This window comes from Pagrus major, chromosome 1 (assembly GCF_040436345.1).
Source record: "Pagrus major chromosome 1, Pma_NU_1.0".
In the NCBI taxonomy this organism is placed as follows: domain Eukaryota; kingdom Metazoa; phylum Chordata; class Actinopteri; order Spariformes; family Sparidae; genus Pagrus; species Pagrus major.
The window spans coordinates 34,918,391-34,938,103 of NC_133215.1; the positions used below are offsets into that span (position 1 = coordinate 34,918,391).

Consider the following 19,713-nt stretch of genomic DNA (forward strand, 5'->3'; position numbering starts at 1 on the left):
TAATGCTTTAGACAGTATCTCTGTGGGGAGCCTAGCCTGTTCTTTCTACATTTCTGATTATTAAATACTTAAAAACATCAACTTTATTATCATCATTGTTGCTGTTATTATCCGTTATTATCCACACACATCACCTCCCTCCTCTCTTATGAACTCAGAGTGAGAACAGAAAGAAAGCGGGTCATAAATCACCCAACTCTCCTGGTCTCATTTGTCTTCTCAAATAAAGACAGTGAGCACAGGACCACCTCATCCATGGGGACAGTCCATGTCCAAGAACAGCTGGTTTTACTTTATTATTTTTCTCTTTTAAATCTCAAAATCAACAGCTTAGTCCCAAACATTTATTTATTAAAAAGATCTAACACACTGTCCATTTCTTAAATTTGACAGAAAACATGTGAAATTTGTGACCATACAAGACTTGGTAGTCCTAAGACAACAGACTAAATACTATCACGTACAAACAGGACCCCAAATCACAGCTCCTCTATCTGAAGTAGGGTTGTCGTCAATAACCGGTAGAGATAATAACCATGATATTCAAAAAATGAAATATCGATATTGTGTTAATAGAACACATATGATAGTGTAAATAATTTGTTTCTTTCTGTTCTCTGTTATAACAGGTGGCGATAATGTGCTTTAATACTGGTTGCAAACTGCCATACAACAGAAAAAGACAAAGAAAAGGCTGCATTAACAGTTAACTGCTAGCTAGCTGGTTTGTGGCTGCTACTCATTGATTTACTACTGCTGTACAAAATCATGTTGAAATGACAGGTTACACAGACTCTCTCTCCACCTCCCTACACTCGTAAAACAAATGTTATTCATTTGACAAAAAAACAGACAAAACACACAATAAACAAAGTTAATATGAACTTGACAGAGCATTTTTTATTTATTTCTATATTTATCACAACAATATCGCTATTGTGAATTCTTTTGGCCACGGTAATTGCCCAGTGAAAATGTGATGTGACAGCCGTAGTCTGAAGCATGAGGTTAAACTTGTCTAATATTAAACATGAGGAATCTTCATGCCCATTCTTAAACCAATCTAAACACACAGTCCATCATGAATGGGTTCATTCACACAGACGGACTGTAGTTACTTTGTGCATCCTGCATGTGTCTGTAAATTAATTTCATACATCTGTACCCAGGCATGTTCCTTTTGTATTTATGACCAACCATTTGCTCAGTGCAAGGGCGCAATTTCCACTGGGGACAGGGGGGACATGTCCCCCCCACTTTTCAAAATCATGTTTTTGTCCCCCCCACTTTTCACAGTTTGTACAGTAGGCACAGGCTGTAATTGCAATTGCAAAACAACAAGAAGCCCTGCACGTACTGACCGCGCGGAAGCCCCCCCCCCCCCCCCCTCTCACTATGTGCTCAATCAAAGACACAGACAGGACGCGGCACAGCAGCAAAAAGATGGAAAGGAGCCGACAGCTCAACTTAAAGTTATTTGGAACGGGACTAAAAAGAAAGAAAGAAAATGTGGGTTGGTTAGTCATTACTGGTATTTCTAACGTTACTCTATACACTATTGTAGCTGACGTTAGCTAACTAATATGTTAAACCAGGCGCTTAGCCATCTCTGTTTAAAACGTGTGTGCAGCGCACTGATCACACAAGGAGAGAGGAGGCGAAAAGAGACAGCAACACTGTAACCTGTTGTATACTGGCCTCAGGCTGTACGATCGCTAAAACGCCGACGACCAGTGAGTAACGAGTTTGAAAGTAGCCTCTAACTTCATGAACGCAGCTCAAACCAACCCGGTGCCTCAGCACGGTGACCAAGCTTTGATAAATACACAGGATCCGCGCATCCTCACGTATTTCAGCCGGGTCGCTACCGGAGCTAAATTAAAAAAAATAAAAATAAAAAAAAGCGCTCCTCGCGGTGGATCTGAGAACAGCGGAGTTTCCTCTACTACAGCTGAACAGCTGACATGTGGTCAAGACGTACAGACCTGTCACAGTGTCACGGTGCATTTCATAATTATAAACTTCAACCTCAGAGCTCTCTGTCCTCAGACTGTCCTCACCTGTCCTGAACATCACACAGGGACAACATGGAGCCATGGAGCTGCTTGTGTGATTGGTTACTGAGTTGTGTGATTGGTTACTGAGTTGAGTTGATTTGTGTCTGACTGACTGTCAGTCTGTGACCGACACTGTCTATGGTGCGGAAAGCTCAAGCAGGTTGATGTCTGTCTGAGTCAGTAGCTACCATGTCTTTGTTACAACATAAACATTAAAAGGACACAGACAGTCTACAATTAACATGGTAGCGACATGGCTTAGACATGGTAGCCACAGACTCAGACAGTGACCTGTCTGTGTGTGTGTGTGTGTGTGTGTGTGTGTGTGTGTGTGTGTGTGTGTGTGTGTGTGTCAGAGGGGGTGATCTGTGGCATTGTCTTCTGCAGAAATATTTAGTGTGACTGGCATGTTTAAATAATTGAATAAATGCAATGTTTAAATAACTATCACAAGGGCCCATCGAGAATGCTCGGCCCTCTCTGTGCTGAGACCCACGCTCCGCCACTGGCAGTATGGTTAATGACAAAATAGTAGGCCTAAATAGAAATGGCATGATTTAAGCTCTATGCAGGCAGAAATCGAGCGCACTATGTGCGCACAAATTTCGCCATTCCTACTTGTGTCCCCCCCACTTCTGAAACTAAAGTTTCGCCCTTGGCTCAGTGTTATTTCTGATGTTGTGCTGTATCCTATTATACACTTCAACAGTCTCATTTATCCACAGAGATCGTTCAAACTTTCACTGACTTTCTATAAACATGAGTTCCGCCTGGCACAAGAGAGAAAGACAGGAAGAGGCTCAAAGGACTGTGAAAAAACAGGGCTTGTTATAAAGAGAGGGAAAAAGGTTTACATGTGTTCACCGCAATTACATTACATTACCTCACATTAAAACACACACACACACACACACACACACACACACACACACACACACAGAGTCTCTGTTGGCCAAGTTAGAGCGGCAGTAAAACTTGTACTGTGACTTAAGCCAGCAGGAAACATCTGGCTTCATTTGGTTTCAGTTCTGATGAAAAACCAGGCAGAGAGAGCAGCTGCATTCTCTTACCTTAGAAATCAATGTTAGGTAAGAGCTGGCTCACTACAGACCTGCCTCGTGCCTACTGCCGATACACAGAAACACACATGTATACATAATTGTCTGACGGCACCAGTCCAGACATTTTCTACATTCCTTCTGAGATCCTGGACTTAAACTTAGTTCCAACTATAAACCCACAAACAATCTATAAATTGGTGCCAATTTAGACCAAATAATAGTTTAAAATCAGAAACTAACAAATTCACATTTCTCTTTCAGGACAATGTTTGCAAATTGTTATTCTGCTGGGTTTTATTTTCCAAAAGCAGAGCTTTTAAATGCTTTAACAGCCGACTCAGATGTCGGTTGTCTGAGCCTCCTAGGAGCACAAGGTACTAACAAGATGGTGATTTTTATCGTCAGCAGACCCTGCTCTCAACTGCATGACTCCAGACACTAACAAGAAATTATGAGAATTTATCTACCTTAGTTAATATCTCTGTTGATCGTACTACATCAGCATGAACCGATATCAACGGCTGCTGGACAGTTTGGAAAAACTGTCATCAAAGTCATGGTGGTCAGCAGGAATGTAAGATATACAAGATTATGAGCCAAGCATGCAAACATTGGAGTCTTTGATATGGCTGAAATATGTTACGTTATGTTATGTTAATATATAACAGTAAACTCTACATTATTAAGTTATCACTACTGTCTGTACTGTATTCACCACTAATAATAGCAGCTAGAAAGAAAACTGGTTGTTTACTGTCTGTGGATCATAATAGTTTTTTTTTTGAGACGTCATGGCAATAAAAAAAACTGTCTCCCTCAGGCCTCAGGCCTTCTGAACAAATGTGTCTCCTGTTCCGAGACGTCATCCCTCTGCTACCTACAATGATATAGTATTGATAACATAAAAAATGTTGTGCCTAAGGTACTCCACAGCAGTAAATGGTTGAGTGACAAAATCTACACTTATTTGTAAGAAAAGTTGAATTTTGAGTTTCATTCTCAACTCATCAAATACTGATGTCTAGTGATGGTAGGTTGGGATGGTCGCAATGCCAATGCCTCAGTATTTGACGAGTTGGGAATGAGACTCAAAAATAAACTTTTCTTACAAATAGGACCTTTGATCTCAAGAGTCAAACAAGAAAGACAACCACACACTGCAGCGTCCATGTGGCCACAGGACACATTCAGCGGTGAAGTTATGCATGTTTAGCAGTTCACTGATAGTAAACAAAGGGGGAAATCTAATGAAAGGTGCCGTCATGCTAAAGCAGGACCTGGCCCTACACTGACCTCATGAAATCTTTCATCTCACAAGCAGATTTAAGTGTTTACAGTGTTTCTATCTAAATACAGAGACACAATCTGAGCACATGAAAATGCTAGACAAACTAAAGGAAAAGATTTGTAATGAAGTAATCAAGTCAAATTCAAAATGGCCCAATGCAGACTCAAAGGAATCCATTGATGGTGATCTCAGTCTGCGGTCAAGAGGCGTCCGTTTGTTCCTGCGTATCAGCAAAGAGGACAGACAGGCTTTTGTCCATCAGAATGTGAGAAACATCTGGTTTTACACACACGAACACACATAGCTCTCATCCACACACAAACATACACACAGGCATTCCAAAAGCATGGAAATGACACACTGTAGTTCAGTGATTATGGAAAACAAGCATCAAGTTACACACACACACACACACACACACAGAGACAGACACACACAATAGATGACTTACAGGCCATTGGACAGCCGACAGGGGACACCATGTTTAAGTTGAATGTCTCAACAGTGTTTCTCACACACACACACACACACACACACACACACACACACACACACACACACACACACACACACACACACACACACACACACACACACACACACACACACACACACACACACACACACACACACACACACACAGACTGCCGGCTGTAATGTCAGGATGTGACTGCCATGATGCCAGCAGCCATCTCCATTTTACCGTCAACCTAAATCACTTTGCATCGTGCGCACACACACGCGGGGACACACACACACACGCGCGCGCGCACACACTTGAAATTTCCTTGAGAGAAAAAAGAAAAACGACAGAGAAGTCCTGAAAGAATTAAAGAGAAAAACATCATCCATTTCTCCTTTAACTTCCTCTGAAGACAAACAGGGAGGTACAGGGTATAATTAGAACACATGCGCACGCGCGCACACACACACACACGCACAGCCAAGTGTCCACCAGAAGTAGTTAGTGAACTGCAGTGTAAATGCAGACAGAGATTAAAGACAAAAAATTAAAAGGAGTTCTGCTCTCGTAACACTGCAGTTGAAACACACTGACATGACAAGAACCTCGTTCAATAGCTACACACACACACACACAGAGGGAGAGAGAGAGAGAGAGAGAGAGAAACAGTAACAGTACATGCCTGTCCATCAGCAACTTGCTCACTGTGTGTGACAAAGTGTGGAAATCACACAACAGTATGTGTCTGAGTGTGTGTGTGCAATGTGGTGGTATGTGGAAGGCATTTTAACTCGCAGCTCTGCAGTGTCAGCCTGCTCATTTCCTGAGTCTGCTGCAGTTTTCCTTCCAACACACACACACACACACACACACACACACACACACACACACACACACACACACACACACACACACACACACACACACACACACACACACACACACACACACACACACACACACACACACACACACACACACACACACACACACACACAGTGTTGTGTGTGTGTGTTGCTGACAGGCGAGCAGAGAAGTGTGTTGTTGAGTGGAGCAGACATACAGTCCATGTGCAGCGTGCTGCTGTGTGTTTACATGAAGTAAACGTGTGTGTGCTGTTACAGCTCATGTCTGACATACAGAACCCATTCCGACTCACCCTGGCACTGAGTTTGGCTCTGCCTCGCTCTTGTTGGAGATCCTCCTACAGCACTCTGTCCATCCTCTCTCAATGTGGAGCCAGCGCTGTGGGCTTGTCTGGGCCTGGGGCTCCCCTGTCCTGAAAGTCCAGTCCCTGACCCTGGAGGTGGAGCCGGTCCTGAGGGCCCCTTATCCACTCTGATACCTCTGCCCTGCTGCCTGGCAGTGGGTCCCAGCTTGGAGGAGACTTTCTGTAGGAAGAGCTGACGTTTAGTGACGGCGTCCCACCCGAGGGGCCCCAGCTCGGAGCTGCGCACCGAGACCATGGTGTTAGCCATTCCCCGCTCAGAGTCAGAAATGTGGATTGGGGGAAGTGAGGGAGGCAGTGAAGGAGCAGAGGGGAGGAGTGAAGGAGAGACTGTGTTAGACCGAGGGGGAGGAGGAAAAGAGAGAGAAGGAAAGAGAGGGAGGAGGGACAATTGGGAGTGTGCTGCAACCACAAGAGGGGTAAAAAAAAAAGTTGCTATTGTGTTGTACATTCCCCCCGAGAATCCCGACTCTGACCAGGCCAATTTTCTTCTCTCTCTGTCACACCCCCTCCCCCACCCCTCTATAAACACCGGCACACATGGAGTGAGTTTGTGGATGAGGGTCTGGCGTCTGTTTCAGTGTTTTCAGACCAAAAGACTCAACTTATAGAAACTAATGCTGGTGTCATTGCTCAGATATTTGTCCTAATAGAGCAGGCAACAACTCAGGAAAGAGAACAAAAAAAGTTAGAGGACTTTCCCAAATCCATCCTAATGTCAACTTAGGTCAGGACCCTCAGATAAAAACCCTGAGGCGCTTTTGTTCAAAAGCCGACTGCCCTATCACCTTCACCCTGACACCTAAAATGTCAGAGCTACAGACACGGGGCCTGTTGAGAAAAGATGAAACATTTCAGAAGGATCTTGTAGCTTATAGGCTCCACGACTCCTCAGCTGAGCCAAGAGGCTGAGCCCATGGATTACTGCAGCATACCAATACACACAAAATCATGTGTTGACATGCTAGCTGGCAGCTGGACTGAGCCTGAATGATGCTCTGTGTGGTAATACATGGATGGATGTAGGGTGAACATTAATGCACGTGTATAACACCATTTCTGTAAATATCATTAACAAAGTTAGAGGTTAAAGTAGATCTATTTAAATCATATGGACATCTCATAGTATTATGGATGGCAACATCCTAAAATCATCAAAGATAGAATAAGCACTGAGGATAATCAGTGTGAATAACTCAATGAGGTAGAGGAGAAGAAATGAATTGTTGATGATGGTCATTTAATGAAAATATGATCTTGAACACAGCCTGTTTTCTACAGCAGTTTTTACACACATTTGTTTCTAACACATATAGGTTACTATATGTGTGTGTGTGTGTGTGTGTGTGTGTGTGTGTGTGTGTGTGTGTGTGTGTGTGTGTGTGTGTGTGAGACGCACAGACAGTGAACCTGTTCTAAACACACCCTGTGCTGGTACAACCCCAGAGGCTGCCTATGAGAGAATATGCTGGGGCAGGTTTTAAACCTGTCGCTGGCTCAGTGGATCTTTAAAACACATACCATAGACAGAAACCACACACACACACACACACACACGTAACACTCCCTCATTATACTTTACGTAATTGTAACCTACCTACCTCTAACCTGCAAATGTTAATGACAATGTTAAACTCCAGTATGCCCGGTTTATCATTACTGATATTTTCCACTTAGCTGCAAATCAAGAATTTCAAAATTATAACGACCTGTGCTCATTCACACTTTGATTTTACTCAAAGTTCTCTCTTCTCTAGCCTTACATACCCAATAAACCCTGTGACTCCTGAACCAGCAGGTCATATCACAGATCATGTATCCCAGCAGTTGGCAACACTTATCTGTTTCACAATGGTTATGTTGCATAACCTGTATCTCAAGCCACAACTGTTTCTGGATCCTTGCTGGCACTGATCAAAAAAATGACATAATTATATATTATATTATTATATTAATATGGCAACTGTGATTGACCACACAGCTCTGAGGAAGAGATGCTCAGATTAAACACACCTGAACATGCTCATAGTACTCACCCTGCTAGGATTCCCTGGATTCTCCATCACAGCCTCCATCATTGAAGCCTTTCCAGCACTCTCCCTCTGGTCCTCAGCACACTCTTCATGAGCGTCACTTGGATGTGAAGTCTCCACACATGCACTTGTTTCATTTTTATCAGGCACTGCCTGGACAGCCTTCCTAGGAGAGACCAGGGGTCCTTCATCAATCACCTCAGAGCCCAGAGAGCTGGTCGAAGTGGAGAGTGTTGGACACATGGCAACACTCTTCTTCTCCACCTGAGCATTGTCACTGGCTGCCGTCTTGTGGTTGGTTCTGAGGTTGCTGCTCTTTCCTCTGATGGCTCTCAGTACCACAGCCACTTTGACTGGACCTGCAGGCGGTCTTTGTTTTTTACCCCCATCAGCAGTCTGTCCTTCCTCCTTCCTGGGTACAGCTCTCTTTCCATTGGCTGGAGCAGATTTGATTTGCTGAGTAGAAGAAGAACAAATGTTAGACAGAAGACAGTTGTACAATAATTGGTACATTTATTATTTTCAGTGACTCTACAGTACCTGACTAGGTGTTTTAGGTGGAGACGGGGTGGACCGTGATCCAACTTTAGCCTTGACATTTTTTAGGTCCACTTTGGAAACTCTCTTTGGCTCCAGACCAGACGTCTTGATGGCTGTGGACACAACTGACGGAGCAGTGGCTGATTTTGTTTTTACTGCTCTGGCTGGCTGACTGATGGGAGGTTTGGGGCCAACTGCACATCTTTCAACCTCCTCAAGTGGAGGAGATGTGACCTCTGTAGCATCATGAGCTGGATTGGTAGGAGGAGGAGATGAGATCTGGGTGGTTTCACTCAGGTCCTCAGGAGCAGGAGGCTCTGTCTGGCTCTCTAACACCAGCTCAGACCTCTCATCATCGGCTACACTCAGAGCCACAGCCCCCTCTGCCTTGAGCTCAGTGGGCACAGCAGGGTTACCTGGGCTCATGAAGCTGTCATTGGACTGTCTGGGTGAGCTCATGCGAGTCACGCTGCTCCTCTGCACACCCAATTCAGAGCTCACAGACAGAAACAAAGCCTCCTCTTCATCATCATCATCGTCATCATCAGCAGGGATTTCTGTTGCGTCCGAATCTGGTGTTGAGGCGCCGTGTCTTCTCACATTACCACTTCCACTGCTGAGGTCATCATTATTGCCATGGCTACCATTGTTTGTGGTCAGGGACAGGGCCAGTGTCAGGTTGTCGTTGTCGTTCCAGGTGTCCTGGTGGTATTCACCACTGCTGGCATCCAGGTAAAGAGACACAGAGTTGTCGTTGGATTCTGTTAGCTCTGTTGCTATCTTTCCCACTGAGACGTCATCATTGTCATCCTGTTTACTTTCCTCCTCTGGAACCCATTTTGAAATGACGACATCAGTCATTTCATCCGTTTTGGTGATCACGGTCGTCATCAGGGTGACCTCAAGCATGTCATAGTCCAGTGGGCTGTCAGTCCGGCCGCCACTGAGGCTGCTCAGACTCCGCAGGGACTCAGGAGAAGACTCCCCCAGACAGGAGGAGGAGGAAGAAGAGGAGGAGGAAGAGGAAATTGGGAAAGCGTTCCCATTGTGGTCTCCTGCACTGTGAAGAGGAAGCCTCATGGTGGATCCACTTTTCCCCCTGACAGGGAAACCCTCACTGGGCTGAGAAACACTCATCTCTGGGTCACTCGCTGTCTTCTGACCTGATGTACAGGCTTTTACTTGGCCATTTGCTCTCTGAAGATGAACTATTAACAGTACTCTTTACAGCTTTAATCCTCTTTTTACTCTTTATATTGACATTAAATAGATTGTCAATACACTCACCATAGAGCTGTCTTTGCAGTTTTTGTTTTTCATTAGATTTCTACATCCATATTTGATAATATCTCTGGGTTGTCACAGAATTGCAGTCCATCCACTTATATATTTTCAATCACTGCACAAAACTTCAGCAGTTTTTCCAGAAGGGCTGTAAGTCATCATGTCCTTGTCAAGCACAGAACTGTAATTTAGACAAATATACATTTCAGGGCCATGAACCTCGCATTTCACTTGAAGACAAGATTCCACATTTTTAGGTCTCTGCTGCTGAAAACATCTGAAAAACATCAAGAAGAAGAAAGACATTGTCAAATGAAAGACATTTAAAAGAACATTTTAAACTCAAGTAAGAAGTGTTAACCTTTTCACAATATCTACAGTATATCTCCTTAGAGATATATCAGCTGCAAGTGTTAAATCTCAATTTTTTTATAAAACAGTGTGATTATTTTAACTGTTAAAATAGTAGTAATAGTAACAGACTACTGTTAAAAGTAGTCTGTTACTACTGAAACAACCCAGTGTGCACGCTGATGGTCCAGAGTGAAGAAATGCTGCCATCTGCAGGCTAAAAGTAAGAAGTTTGGTGCATAACTGCAACTACAAGGCTGATGACAAGGCTGATGTGTGTGTGTGTGTGTGTGTGTGTGTGTGTGTGTGTGTGTGTGTGTGTGTGTGTGTGTGTGTGTGTGTGTGTGTGTGTGTGATGTGTGTGATGTGTGTGATGTGTGTGTGATGTGTGTGTGATGTGTGTGTGTGTATGTGGGTCAGGGACAAAGACAAAAGAGAGGAGCAGCTAAATAAAGGCGTTCAGATCCAGAACGCTGCTCCATCTCTATTATCCAGTAATGACGACAGGGCCCCTGTGCCACACAGAGAGTTGACTCACTTCCAGGTAGACAGATAGAGAGGACACAGTAAAAGCCTTCAACTACTATAACCTCACTGAAACTCAATCATTCTCGTATCAAAACGTGTTTTTAGAGGGCCAGAGTTACCTGGAACACCTATCCATACACACCCTCGTGACATCAACATTAATTACAGCTTCGGAAGTTAAACACTATTATACCTTTCTGTGTGCGTCTATATCAGGATCCAGAAGAACTTAAGTCACATTTTGAGGCAATAATACCTCTACAGTCTTACACAATAGTCAGACTCTCCCCCGCTACATAATGCATACAGTCTACCTCTGCACTAATCCATAATGTATGAGGAGGGTTGGGGCAAATCAGAGAGACAAACCGAGTGACATCATCAGTTCAACTAGTTCAACAGTTCAATTAGTTCAACCGTTGGATTGATTACAGGGTTAACACAGGCAGTACCATTCAAGACAAGAATTTCTCTCATTTATGTACGTAAGCAGAGAGCATGATTATGTCACTAGATTATATCTACTTTGAAACAGGCCTGAGACAAACTGGCAGTTCACCAGGTGGGTATCAGATTTATGAGGTCAGCTTGGCTTCATCAAATATACATCAACACCGTCACTCCATGCAGACCAACCTACACACAGCCTGCTGCTGTTGTCAGCTTCACTTCTTGTCTATCAGAGAACAGACAGCCTGAGTCACATGATTTTAAACTATGACTTGATTCAATTTTAAACATTTCTCTTCATATTTTCAATAATTAAAGTCTATGCTCATTTCGATTGATTCTTGATTTAGAATTGAAATCAGAAGTTAGCACCTCCCTGGTTCCCTCCTCAAAAAGCCTGTGGAATTTTTGCATTGCATTGCATTTTGGATTACTGCAGAAAATAATCTGTGTTAATCTTCGCAGATGAACACCACTTTTGTGGTTTTTTAAGCATGAATTAAATCTCTAGCAGTAAAAAGTTAATGTTAGGCTATAAACAGACTACATCATGGTCACATGATGTTAAACGTCACCACCACTAAGTGTCTTACTACACAATTACTATACAGGTTTTCTATAAACTGATCAATGTACAAGTTGTAAAGTTAGAGTTAGAATAGTTTGTAAGTACAGTCGGCCTGTAAAGATGGACTAGTGAGTAGATGTTGCTCTCGCTGTGATGATGTTTATTGTCACCGACAGTAGGCACTTTATAATTAAATACTGGGACATTTAATGATGTATTTTATGTTGGAGAACAAAATGTGAAAATATCTTCAGTCTGTGGTAACCACAGATCTTATTTCAGCCATTTAACCAAAAAAAACAATTCAAAAAACCCACTGACTTTGAGACGAGGGAACCGGAAGTGCAAAAATGCTAACTGATGTTTACTGAGGTTTTATGACTCTTTACTACACCACTCTGTGGGCAAAATGTTCATATTGATGTGCTTTTATAGGGTTGGTTAGAATTGAACAATGATGCCACTACTAAAACAGAACCACCAATAGAAAAATCAGACATGTCACAGGTACATCTTGCTGACAGGTGACCACAGGGAATTGCAGCAAATCATCCTCTGGAGACAAACTTACTTGGCCCAACAGCTGCCTACCTCCTGCTCACCAAGCTACTAATTCCCCATTTTTTGATATTCGCACCCCAAAAAACCTACACAAAAATACTGTATATGCAACAGTTGCAGCTCACATTTGGTCCTCTGAAAACACCCCAATGTACAGATTTTCAAATAGACTGACTTGGCCAGGCGACAATGGCAAAATGCAGGCAAAACAACTGAGGAGCTTGTGGACTACCACTTCATAACGATAGAGATGAATTCCTTCCAGGTGAGCTGGTCCGTCCCATCTATGAGAAATATTTTGTCAGGAAATCAGACGGCAGCTGCCCTCTGACATCCACTGGGACATTTCAGACAGTCTAGGAACATCGCTGTTCAAACACACATCTTAATGGAAATTGCCTACGACAATGCTGTACCGAGATCTCTCCCCAGAAAGCTTAAAGGAATAGTTCACTCTAGAACGAAATTCAGTCATTATCGACTCACCCTCATGCTGATGAGAAGTCCGGTGTAGTTTATTATTCCTCAAAGTGCAGCTGTGAGTTTCAAAGTTTCAAATCACAAGTGCAGGCAGATCCCTCTTGTGTTTGTGTGTCGCTCGGTCGCTCACAGCTGGATGTAAATACTGGTGTGTATCTATCTATCTAGGAAGACTCGCGTGCACGTGGGAGCGTGCCTCCAGGCAGATATAGTATAGTGACTGTTTAGGCTAGAAAAATGTACTAAATGACGTTGTTTCGAGTAAACTCTGGATGTCGCCACTTCAGGACACTTGGATTGCAGCGGATGGGCAGTATGGAGGAATATTACAAAGTTTTTGTGTAGTTTTATGGACCTTTTCGTCTCGGGCACCATTGATGCCCGTTATATGGATTTTTGCTGCGGGAGGGTACCCCCGCGGGTCTCCAGCTGCACTTTGAGGAATAAGAAACTACACCAGACTTCTCATCAGCATGAGGGTGAGTCGATTATGACTGAATTTCGTTCTAGAGTGAACTATTCCTTTAACAACCATTCACACCTGGGCTAACCTAGAACTAGCAACCCACATGAAGGCCGGTTGGGTCAACGACCCACAAGTGGCCCTAAAGACTCTGAAACTCAGAGCTCACACGTGTCCTTAACGACTCTGTAAGGACACTCCCACAGAGTTTAAAAGCCTGCAACTCTCCTCCAGTTAGTTAGAACTAACTGTCCAGTTGCCTACAATACAGCACTTAGAATCACCATGACCTGAGAACCTTCATCAACATTTTGGTTTATGTTTTTTCAGGGCAATTTTCAGTGCACAGTCCCTCACATGTACGTGACTCTAGTATAGACTCATTATTCTAATACTCCAGCTCAATAATCACATTCCAACAACGTTTCTTTTTATCTTGTAGAGAGACTAAAAGAAAAAGACAGAAAGGCACTCAGTGGAAGGCTGTCCTACATTCTTGTCAGGCGGAGTGAGCAGCCCGCTTCCTCTGACATGAAGCCTCTTCAGCTGAACTGACTTTCTCTGGCTCAAAGCCCTGAACTGCCCTTCACCAACCAAACGTTTCATCCATTCCTGTTAGTCTCACCATCGACCCTCTGGGGCCTCACTGTGACTGAGCGTGTGTGTGCGTGAGCGTGAAGTGAATAACGAGGCTAATCCACAAGTTTAATGACTATTGTTGAGCGGTCGGACCCTGCTATGCATTAAGACATGCTTGTCAAGCAGGTTCTGCCCAGAGCTGGATGGAGTGGAAGAGGAAAAACATGAAGGGGAAGAGAGTGACACAAGTGAACACAAGATTAAAGAGGCAAAACACAGCAACTATAATATGAGGCCTAATAACCAGCCAGCCTTTTTACAATTCCTGGGTCTTTTAATCCATCTTGAAACACTGATTATTTCCTCAACACTGGGGAAAAAACGTTTAATACTCAGTTCCACCAGTTCTGTGTGAGTACACATAAGGATGTGTTTGTTTTGTACATAATAAAAGGTAGTATAAGGATTACCTCCATTTGATTTAACAAATGCAAATACACATAGTGTCCCTAGTAAGCTGTGACATTATTTTTAGTCAGAATATAAAAACAGATGTGTTTAGAAATGTTACAGGATGTTTTTTTTTTTTTTACCAACTGCAGATTTGCAAATTTGAAATAAGAGAACACGACCTGTAACAAAGACATTACTTTAAGGCCTATGTAATTAGAAAATGTTGGATCTCCCAGCGGTTGATGCAAAGAAAAGATCATTTACATTCTTTTTCTTTCACTTCCTTCGTTTACCAAGTGATATTCACAATTTTACCAAAAAGATTTCCAAAAAAGACCTGGTATAGCAACACAACAAAGTGCAATACAAACAGTTTATGTTTCTAGTTAAAGCTGCTACAAGAAACTTTGGTTTTTGGTGATTCTAGTGCCCTGGTGGACAAAAGTGCTACAGGCGCCACCACCTCATGTCCTTAAGATCTTGACCTGGTCATGCATGTATTTGTTTCAAAAATGAGTGAGAGAAAGAAATTGTAATATTTGGACTGTGGTGTGGCCTGTTTTTCGTGGTTGCATTTGTGTTTCAGAGGTGCTCGGAAAGGCTGAGCGTGGTTTTCTGCTGGCTGGAGCTGTTGCCGCTTCACACACCTACAGCACATTGGAGTAATCAGCGCCTGCTCTTATACACTGGTCTCCTCTCTGCACGCTGCCAGATAATTTCACCAACTCTACTTGGTACATAGTCAACTCTGTGATTCTAGTGTAACCCTGGCTCAAATTATGATAGTGAAGCGAGTCATTTCACAGAGGTTGCGACGCTCAAAAGAATTTATCTACTGTTTTACAGACGCTTCTTTCACAATGGGTCTATTGTCGTTTTCGCTTCTGTCCATTTGTGATGGGCTACCTTACCTGCAGGAAGTGGGAATTGGGTCAATAGGCTATTTTTAGCGGGTTCACCCGCTTTCAAAAACCTGTGTAGACCCGCTAATTTTTGGTGGAAAAACAGTATAATAAAACTCCAGTTAGTTTTACCTGTGATCTAACTTTGCCTTTTCTCCACTACCCCAGTGAATGGACAACTCCAGGATCAGCTCCTTGGCCAAACACCACCCAGCCTCCAGCACCTCTGCCACTCTGCACTCCTTGGACTCTGTGAGCATACAACCAGCACAACTGTGAGTTCCCTCCTCCACCTCCAGCAGAGCCACCAGCCTGAGCCAGAGCTCACCTCCTTTACCTGCCTGTCGCTTAAAATTCACCTTAAATCTGCTCAGCACTCAGCCAACTTTCTTCTCAATTACCCTCATCCATCCCTTCCACGCCTGCATCTGTGAGTAACCCCCCTGTGACCACTTTTGAGCTCTGCATCTACTGTGGTCAGCCTGGACACTTTCTTGCCACCTGCCCATCTATGCCAAAAGGCTGGGCTCGCCAATGATAGAGCACACTGGTGAACCAGAGCACTTCTTCAACCAGCTCTCTTAACTGCATCAACCTCCCTGCCTCCCTCCAGTGGTCATGCGAGTCCCTGCCTATCAATGTATTAGTGGATTCCAGTGCAGATGACAGTTCATCGATTCTGCTGTGGTTGAACAAGCATCTATTCCTGTTGTGCCTCAGACAGTGAATGCCCTAGACGGTAAAATACTGGCTAAAGTCTCCCATCACAACGTCCCTGTTACACTAATCATCTCTGGTAATCCTCGAGAGCAAATTCAACTGTTACCTCCCCCATGTTTCTTGGTCTCCTTTGGCTCAAACTCCACAGTCCCCACATAGACTGGTCCTCTGCTTCCATCTCTAGCTAGAGCGTCTTTTGCCACTCTCACTGTCCTTCATTCCGCTGCACCTAGCTCCAGGACCCCAGCTCCTTCTCCACCTACTTCTCCAGACCTATCTCAAGCACCACCAGAGTATCACAACCTCACCAGTGATTTTAGCAAGGAGCTAGCCTTGCCATTCGACTGTGCCATTCCCAGCTCTTCTCAACCCCACTTCCTTCCAGCTGTCTTTTCAACTTGTCACACCCAGAGAGTCCATGGAGAAGTATGTCAACGACTCTTTAACTGCTGGACTGCTCAGACCATCTTCCTCTCCTCTGGATGCTGGCTTTTTTCCATGGAGAAGGATAAGACCCTATGCCCCTACATTGACTATCGTGGCCTAAATGACATTACAGTAATAAAACAAGTATCCTCTTCCCCTCATTGACCCCTCCTTTAAGCCTCACGCCCATCTCTGTAACACCTACCACCTAGTCCGTATTCGGGAGGGCAACAAGTGGAAGATGGCGTTCAACACACCCCTAGGCCACTTCAAGTACCTTGTGATGCCCTTTGGCTTATCCAACGCCCCTGCTGTTTTCCAGGCTTTAATCAATGACATTCTTCAGGACATGCTAAATCTCTTTGTGTTTGTCTACTTAGATGACATCCTAATCTTCTCAAACTCCACGGAGGAACGCACTCAGCAGGTATGGCTGGTTTTACAAAGGCTACTGGAGAACAAACTGTTTGTCAAGCCAGAGAAATGCAAGTTTAACACATCAGCAGTCGACTTCCTGGGATATGTGGTGGCTCAGGTGCAGCTCGAACCGGACCCCGCTAAAATAAGAGCTGTGGAGGAGTGGCCCACATCAGCTTCAAGGTGACAGCTTCAACGCTTCCTTGGGTTTGCAAATTTCTACCGGAGATTTATTCATGACTACAGCAGAGTTGCCGCTCCCCTCACCCAGCGAACCTCCACCAGTACCTCCTTCACCTGGACTCCAGAGGCTGAATCAGCATTTCTAAGAGCACTTCTCAAAGGACTGTTCACCAACGCCCCTGTTCTCAAGCATCCTGATCCAGAGTTGCAGTTTATGGTGGAGCTTGACGCCTCTGACTCTGGTGTGGGGGCCATCCTCCATCAACGCAGTCCAGCCAACCGCCTGTTCATGCCCGAGACTGTTCGTTGACAAGTTCTTCAGTGGGGACACCTGTCATCCTGGAGTTCAACGAACACAACTAATCCTCCGTCAACACTTCTCGTGGACCGGTCTTTCTAAAGGATGTCAAGGAGTTTGTGGCAGCCTGCTCTGTTTGTGCCTGTACTAAGGGCTCTCATAGTCCCCCTGCTGATCTCCTCCACCCTCTGCCTTTGCCCAGTCGTCCCTGGTCCCATGTTGCAGTGGATTTCGTCACCGGATTACCTTCTTCAGATGGTGACACAGTCATCCTCATCATCACTGACCGTTTCTCCAAGTCTGTCTATTTTGTCCCCTTACTAAAATTGCCCTCTGCCCTTAGACCATTCAGCTTCTCGTCCTCCATGTGTTTCGGCTCTATGGAATCCCTGTCGACATTGTGTCAGATCGAGGACTCCAGTTCGCCTCTCAGGTGTGATAGGCCTTCTGCAAAGCGCTAGGCACTGCCTCCAGCCTCATGTCCGGATACCACCCCCAGCCCAACGGGCAGACAGAACGGGCTAATCAGGATCTGGAAGCTGCTCACTGCTGTGTGACCTCCTGACACCCCTCCTCCTGGTGCTCCTTCCTCCGCCGGATAGAATATTTGCGTAACTCACTCACCAGTTCAGCCACAAGTATGACATCCTTCATGGCGGCTCACGGTTTTCAACCCCCACTATTCCCTACTCAAGAGGTGGAAGTGGCCGTTCCCTCTGTTCAGGCTCATGTCTGGAGAACCACACATGCCGCCCTGACTTGTTCCTCTCAGCGCAACCAATGCCTGGCGGACGTTCGGCGCACTCCTGCTCCCCAATATCGGCCTAGCCAGAAGGTATGGCTCTCGTGCTGGGACTTGCCGCTCCAGGTGGATTCCTCAAAGCTGGCTCCCCTGTTTATCGGCCCTTTTGAGGTGGTTAAGATCATTAATCCCATGGCTGTTCGTCTCAAGTTACTTGCTTCTCTTCGTGTCCACCCTACATTCCGCGTCTTGCTACTGAAGCTAGTCTCCACTAGTGACCTAATTTCTTCAAACTGTGACACCCCTCAACACTCACTGATCCGCTGACAGGCATTAAGAATTACTATATAGAAGTAGCAAATCTGTTCTTGTTGGCTTTTGTAGGTTATATAGAGGAATTAAATTCATTAAATTCATTGAACTGAGACTGTCATAAGCAGTTAAAAAGGACACAATTTCCTCTTGATTAAGCCTCAGACACTGTTCTCAAACTGAGAAGAATCTACCTGATTAGAGTGAAAGAAAACTTTGTGAATAGAAACAATGCTGCACAATATGTATTAAATATTCACAAAAGCTCAAAAGTGACACTTCCCAAAAAACATCTCCGTTGGTCTGCCTGACATGTAATCCCCCCTGAAGATACCATATTACATCATATGGCTCTGAAGCTCTGAAGGGGGTGTTTGTTTTGTTCGCAGGGACAGCAGATCATGATGTCACTTTTTCCTAATCATTAAACAAAGTAAAAGTACCATGAAGGAGGAAGCCCTCGCTCTCAACTGGACCTGAACAACAAGCCTTGTAGCTGAAGTGGGGGGAGGAGGACTTGGTTAACTCATCATTTATTACTGTTACATAACGATACACACATGGAGGTGATGGAATGGAAACGGAGTCCAGAGGGACTAATAAACAAATATTTTAATATGAGGACCTGAAACTCATTTCTCTTTTTCATTTACACTTACACTCTCCTAATCTCTGCACACATCATACCTCTGTTCTTACCACTAACTTTCCACTCTAATCAGCAACACATTCTTTTCCTCCAGTGACCTCTGAAGACCACAGCATTTTGTTTTTCTAACCTCTGTAATCACTTAGCTGTCTTCCTACATCACTCTCTTATCTAGTTTACTGTTATTCAAAGACTCATTTGAGAATACTTTCGCAGGGGCAAGTCATTCAAGTTATCAGATATTCACAAGCCTTACTAAAATTTAATACATACATTACATTAAATTGTAAAAAATAAACCATTTATGGTACTCACATCTCAATATAGCTCCTGTTCTGCTATTCAGATTTTTTCATCAAACCTCCTGTTCAGGTTGGCAAAGAAAAAATATGTTTTGTTGTGCAATCTAGTACAAACTACTGTATGACCAAGTGGCAACCTCAGAGGCTGCATAATGAAGCCAATGTGTAACTACCAAACACTTGACTGCTGACTGGAGTTGGAGGGGAAATGTACTACTCATGAACCTAACATTACAGAGAGAAGAGGGGGAAAAAGAAGAGAGAGAACCAGAGTCTCTGGGGAGTGCTGAGCCTAGTCAGAGGTTGACCTGAATTTAAACACACAGACACACACACCCACACACCCTCGGTGTGTGCTGTTGTTTAAAAGATGCA

The 19,713-nt window shown here is 44.1% G+C and overlaps 1 protein-coding gene across 3 annotated transcripts in view; it reads right to left on the minus strand.

Annotated features, from left to right (window-relative positions):
• LOC141004607 (uncharacterized) overlaps positions 1 to 19,713 on the minus strand; it is a 77,407-nt gene that overhangs the window by 38,616 nt on the left and 19,078 nt on the right. For 2 of the 3 annotated variants that reach the window (XM_073476225.1, XM_073476214.1), the window contains exons 2-4: positions 8,671 to 10,231; positions 8,134 to 8,586; positions 6,029 to 6,260 (exon numbers count right to left, since the gene is read on the minus strand). In XM_073476225.1, the coding sequence (XP_073332326.1) occupies positions 6,029 to 6,260; positions 8,134 to 8,586; positions 8,671 to 9,807 (1,822 nt within the window). In that variant the 5' untranslated portion in view covers positions 9,808 to 10,231. Of the gene's footprint in view, positions 1 to 6,028; positions 6,261 to 8,133; positions 8,587 to 8,670; positions 10,232 to 15,421; positions 15,511 to 19,713 lie in introns of those variants that run through there. The other variant, XM_073476234.1, reaches the window with a different exon arrangement.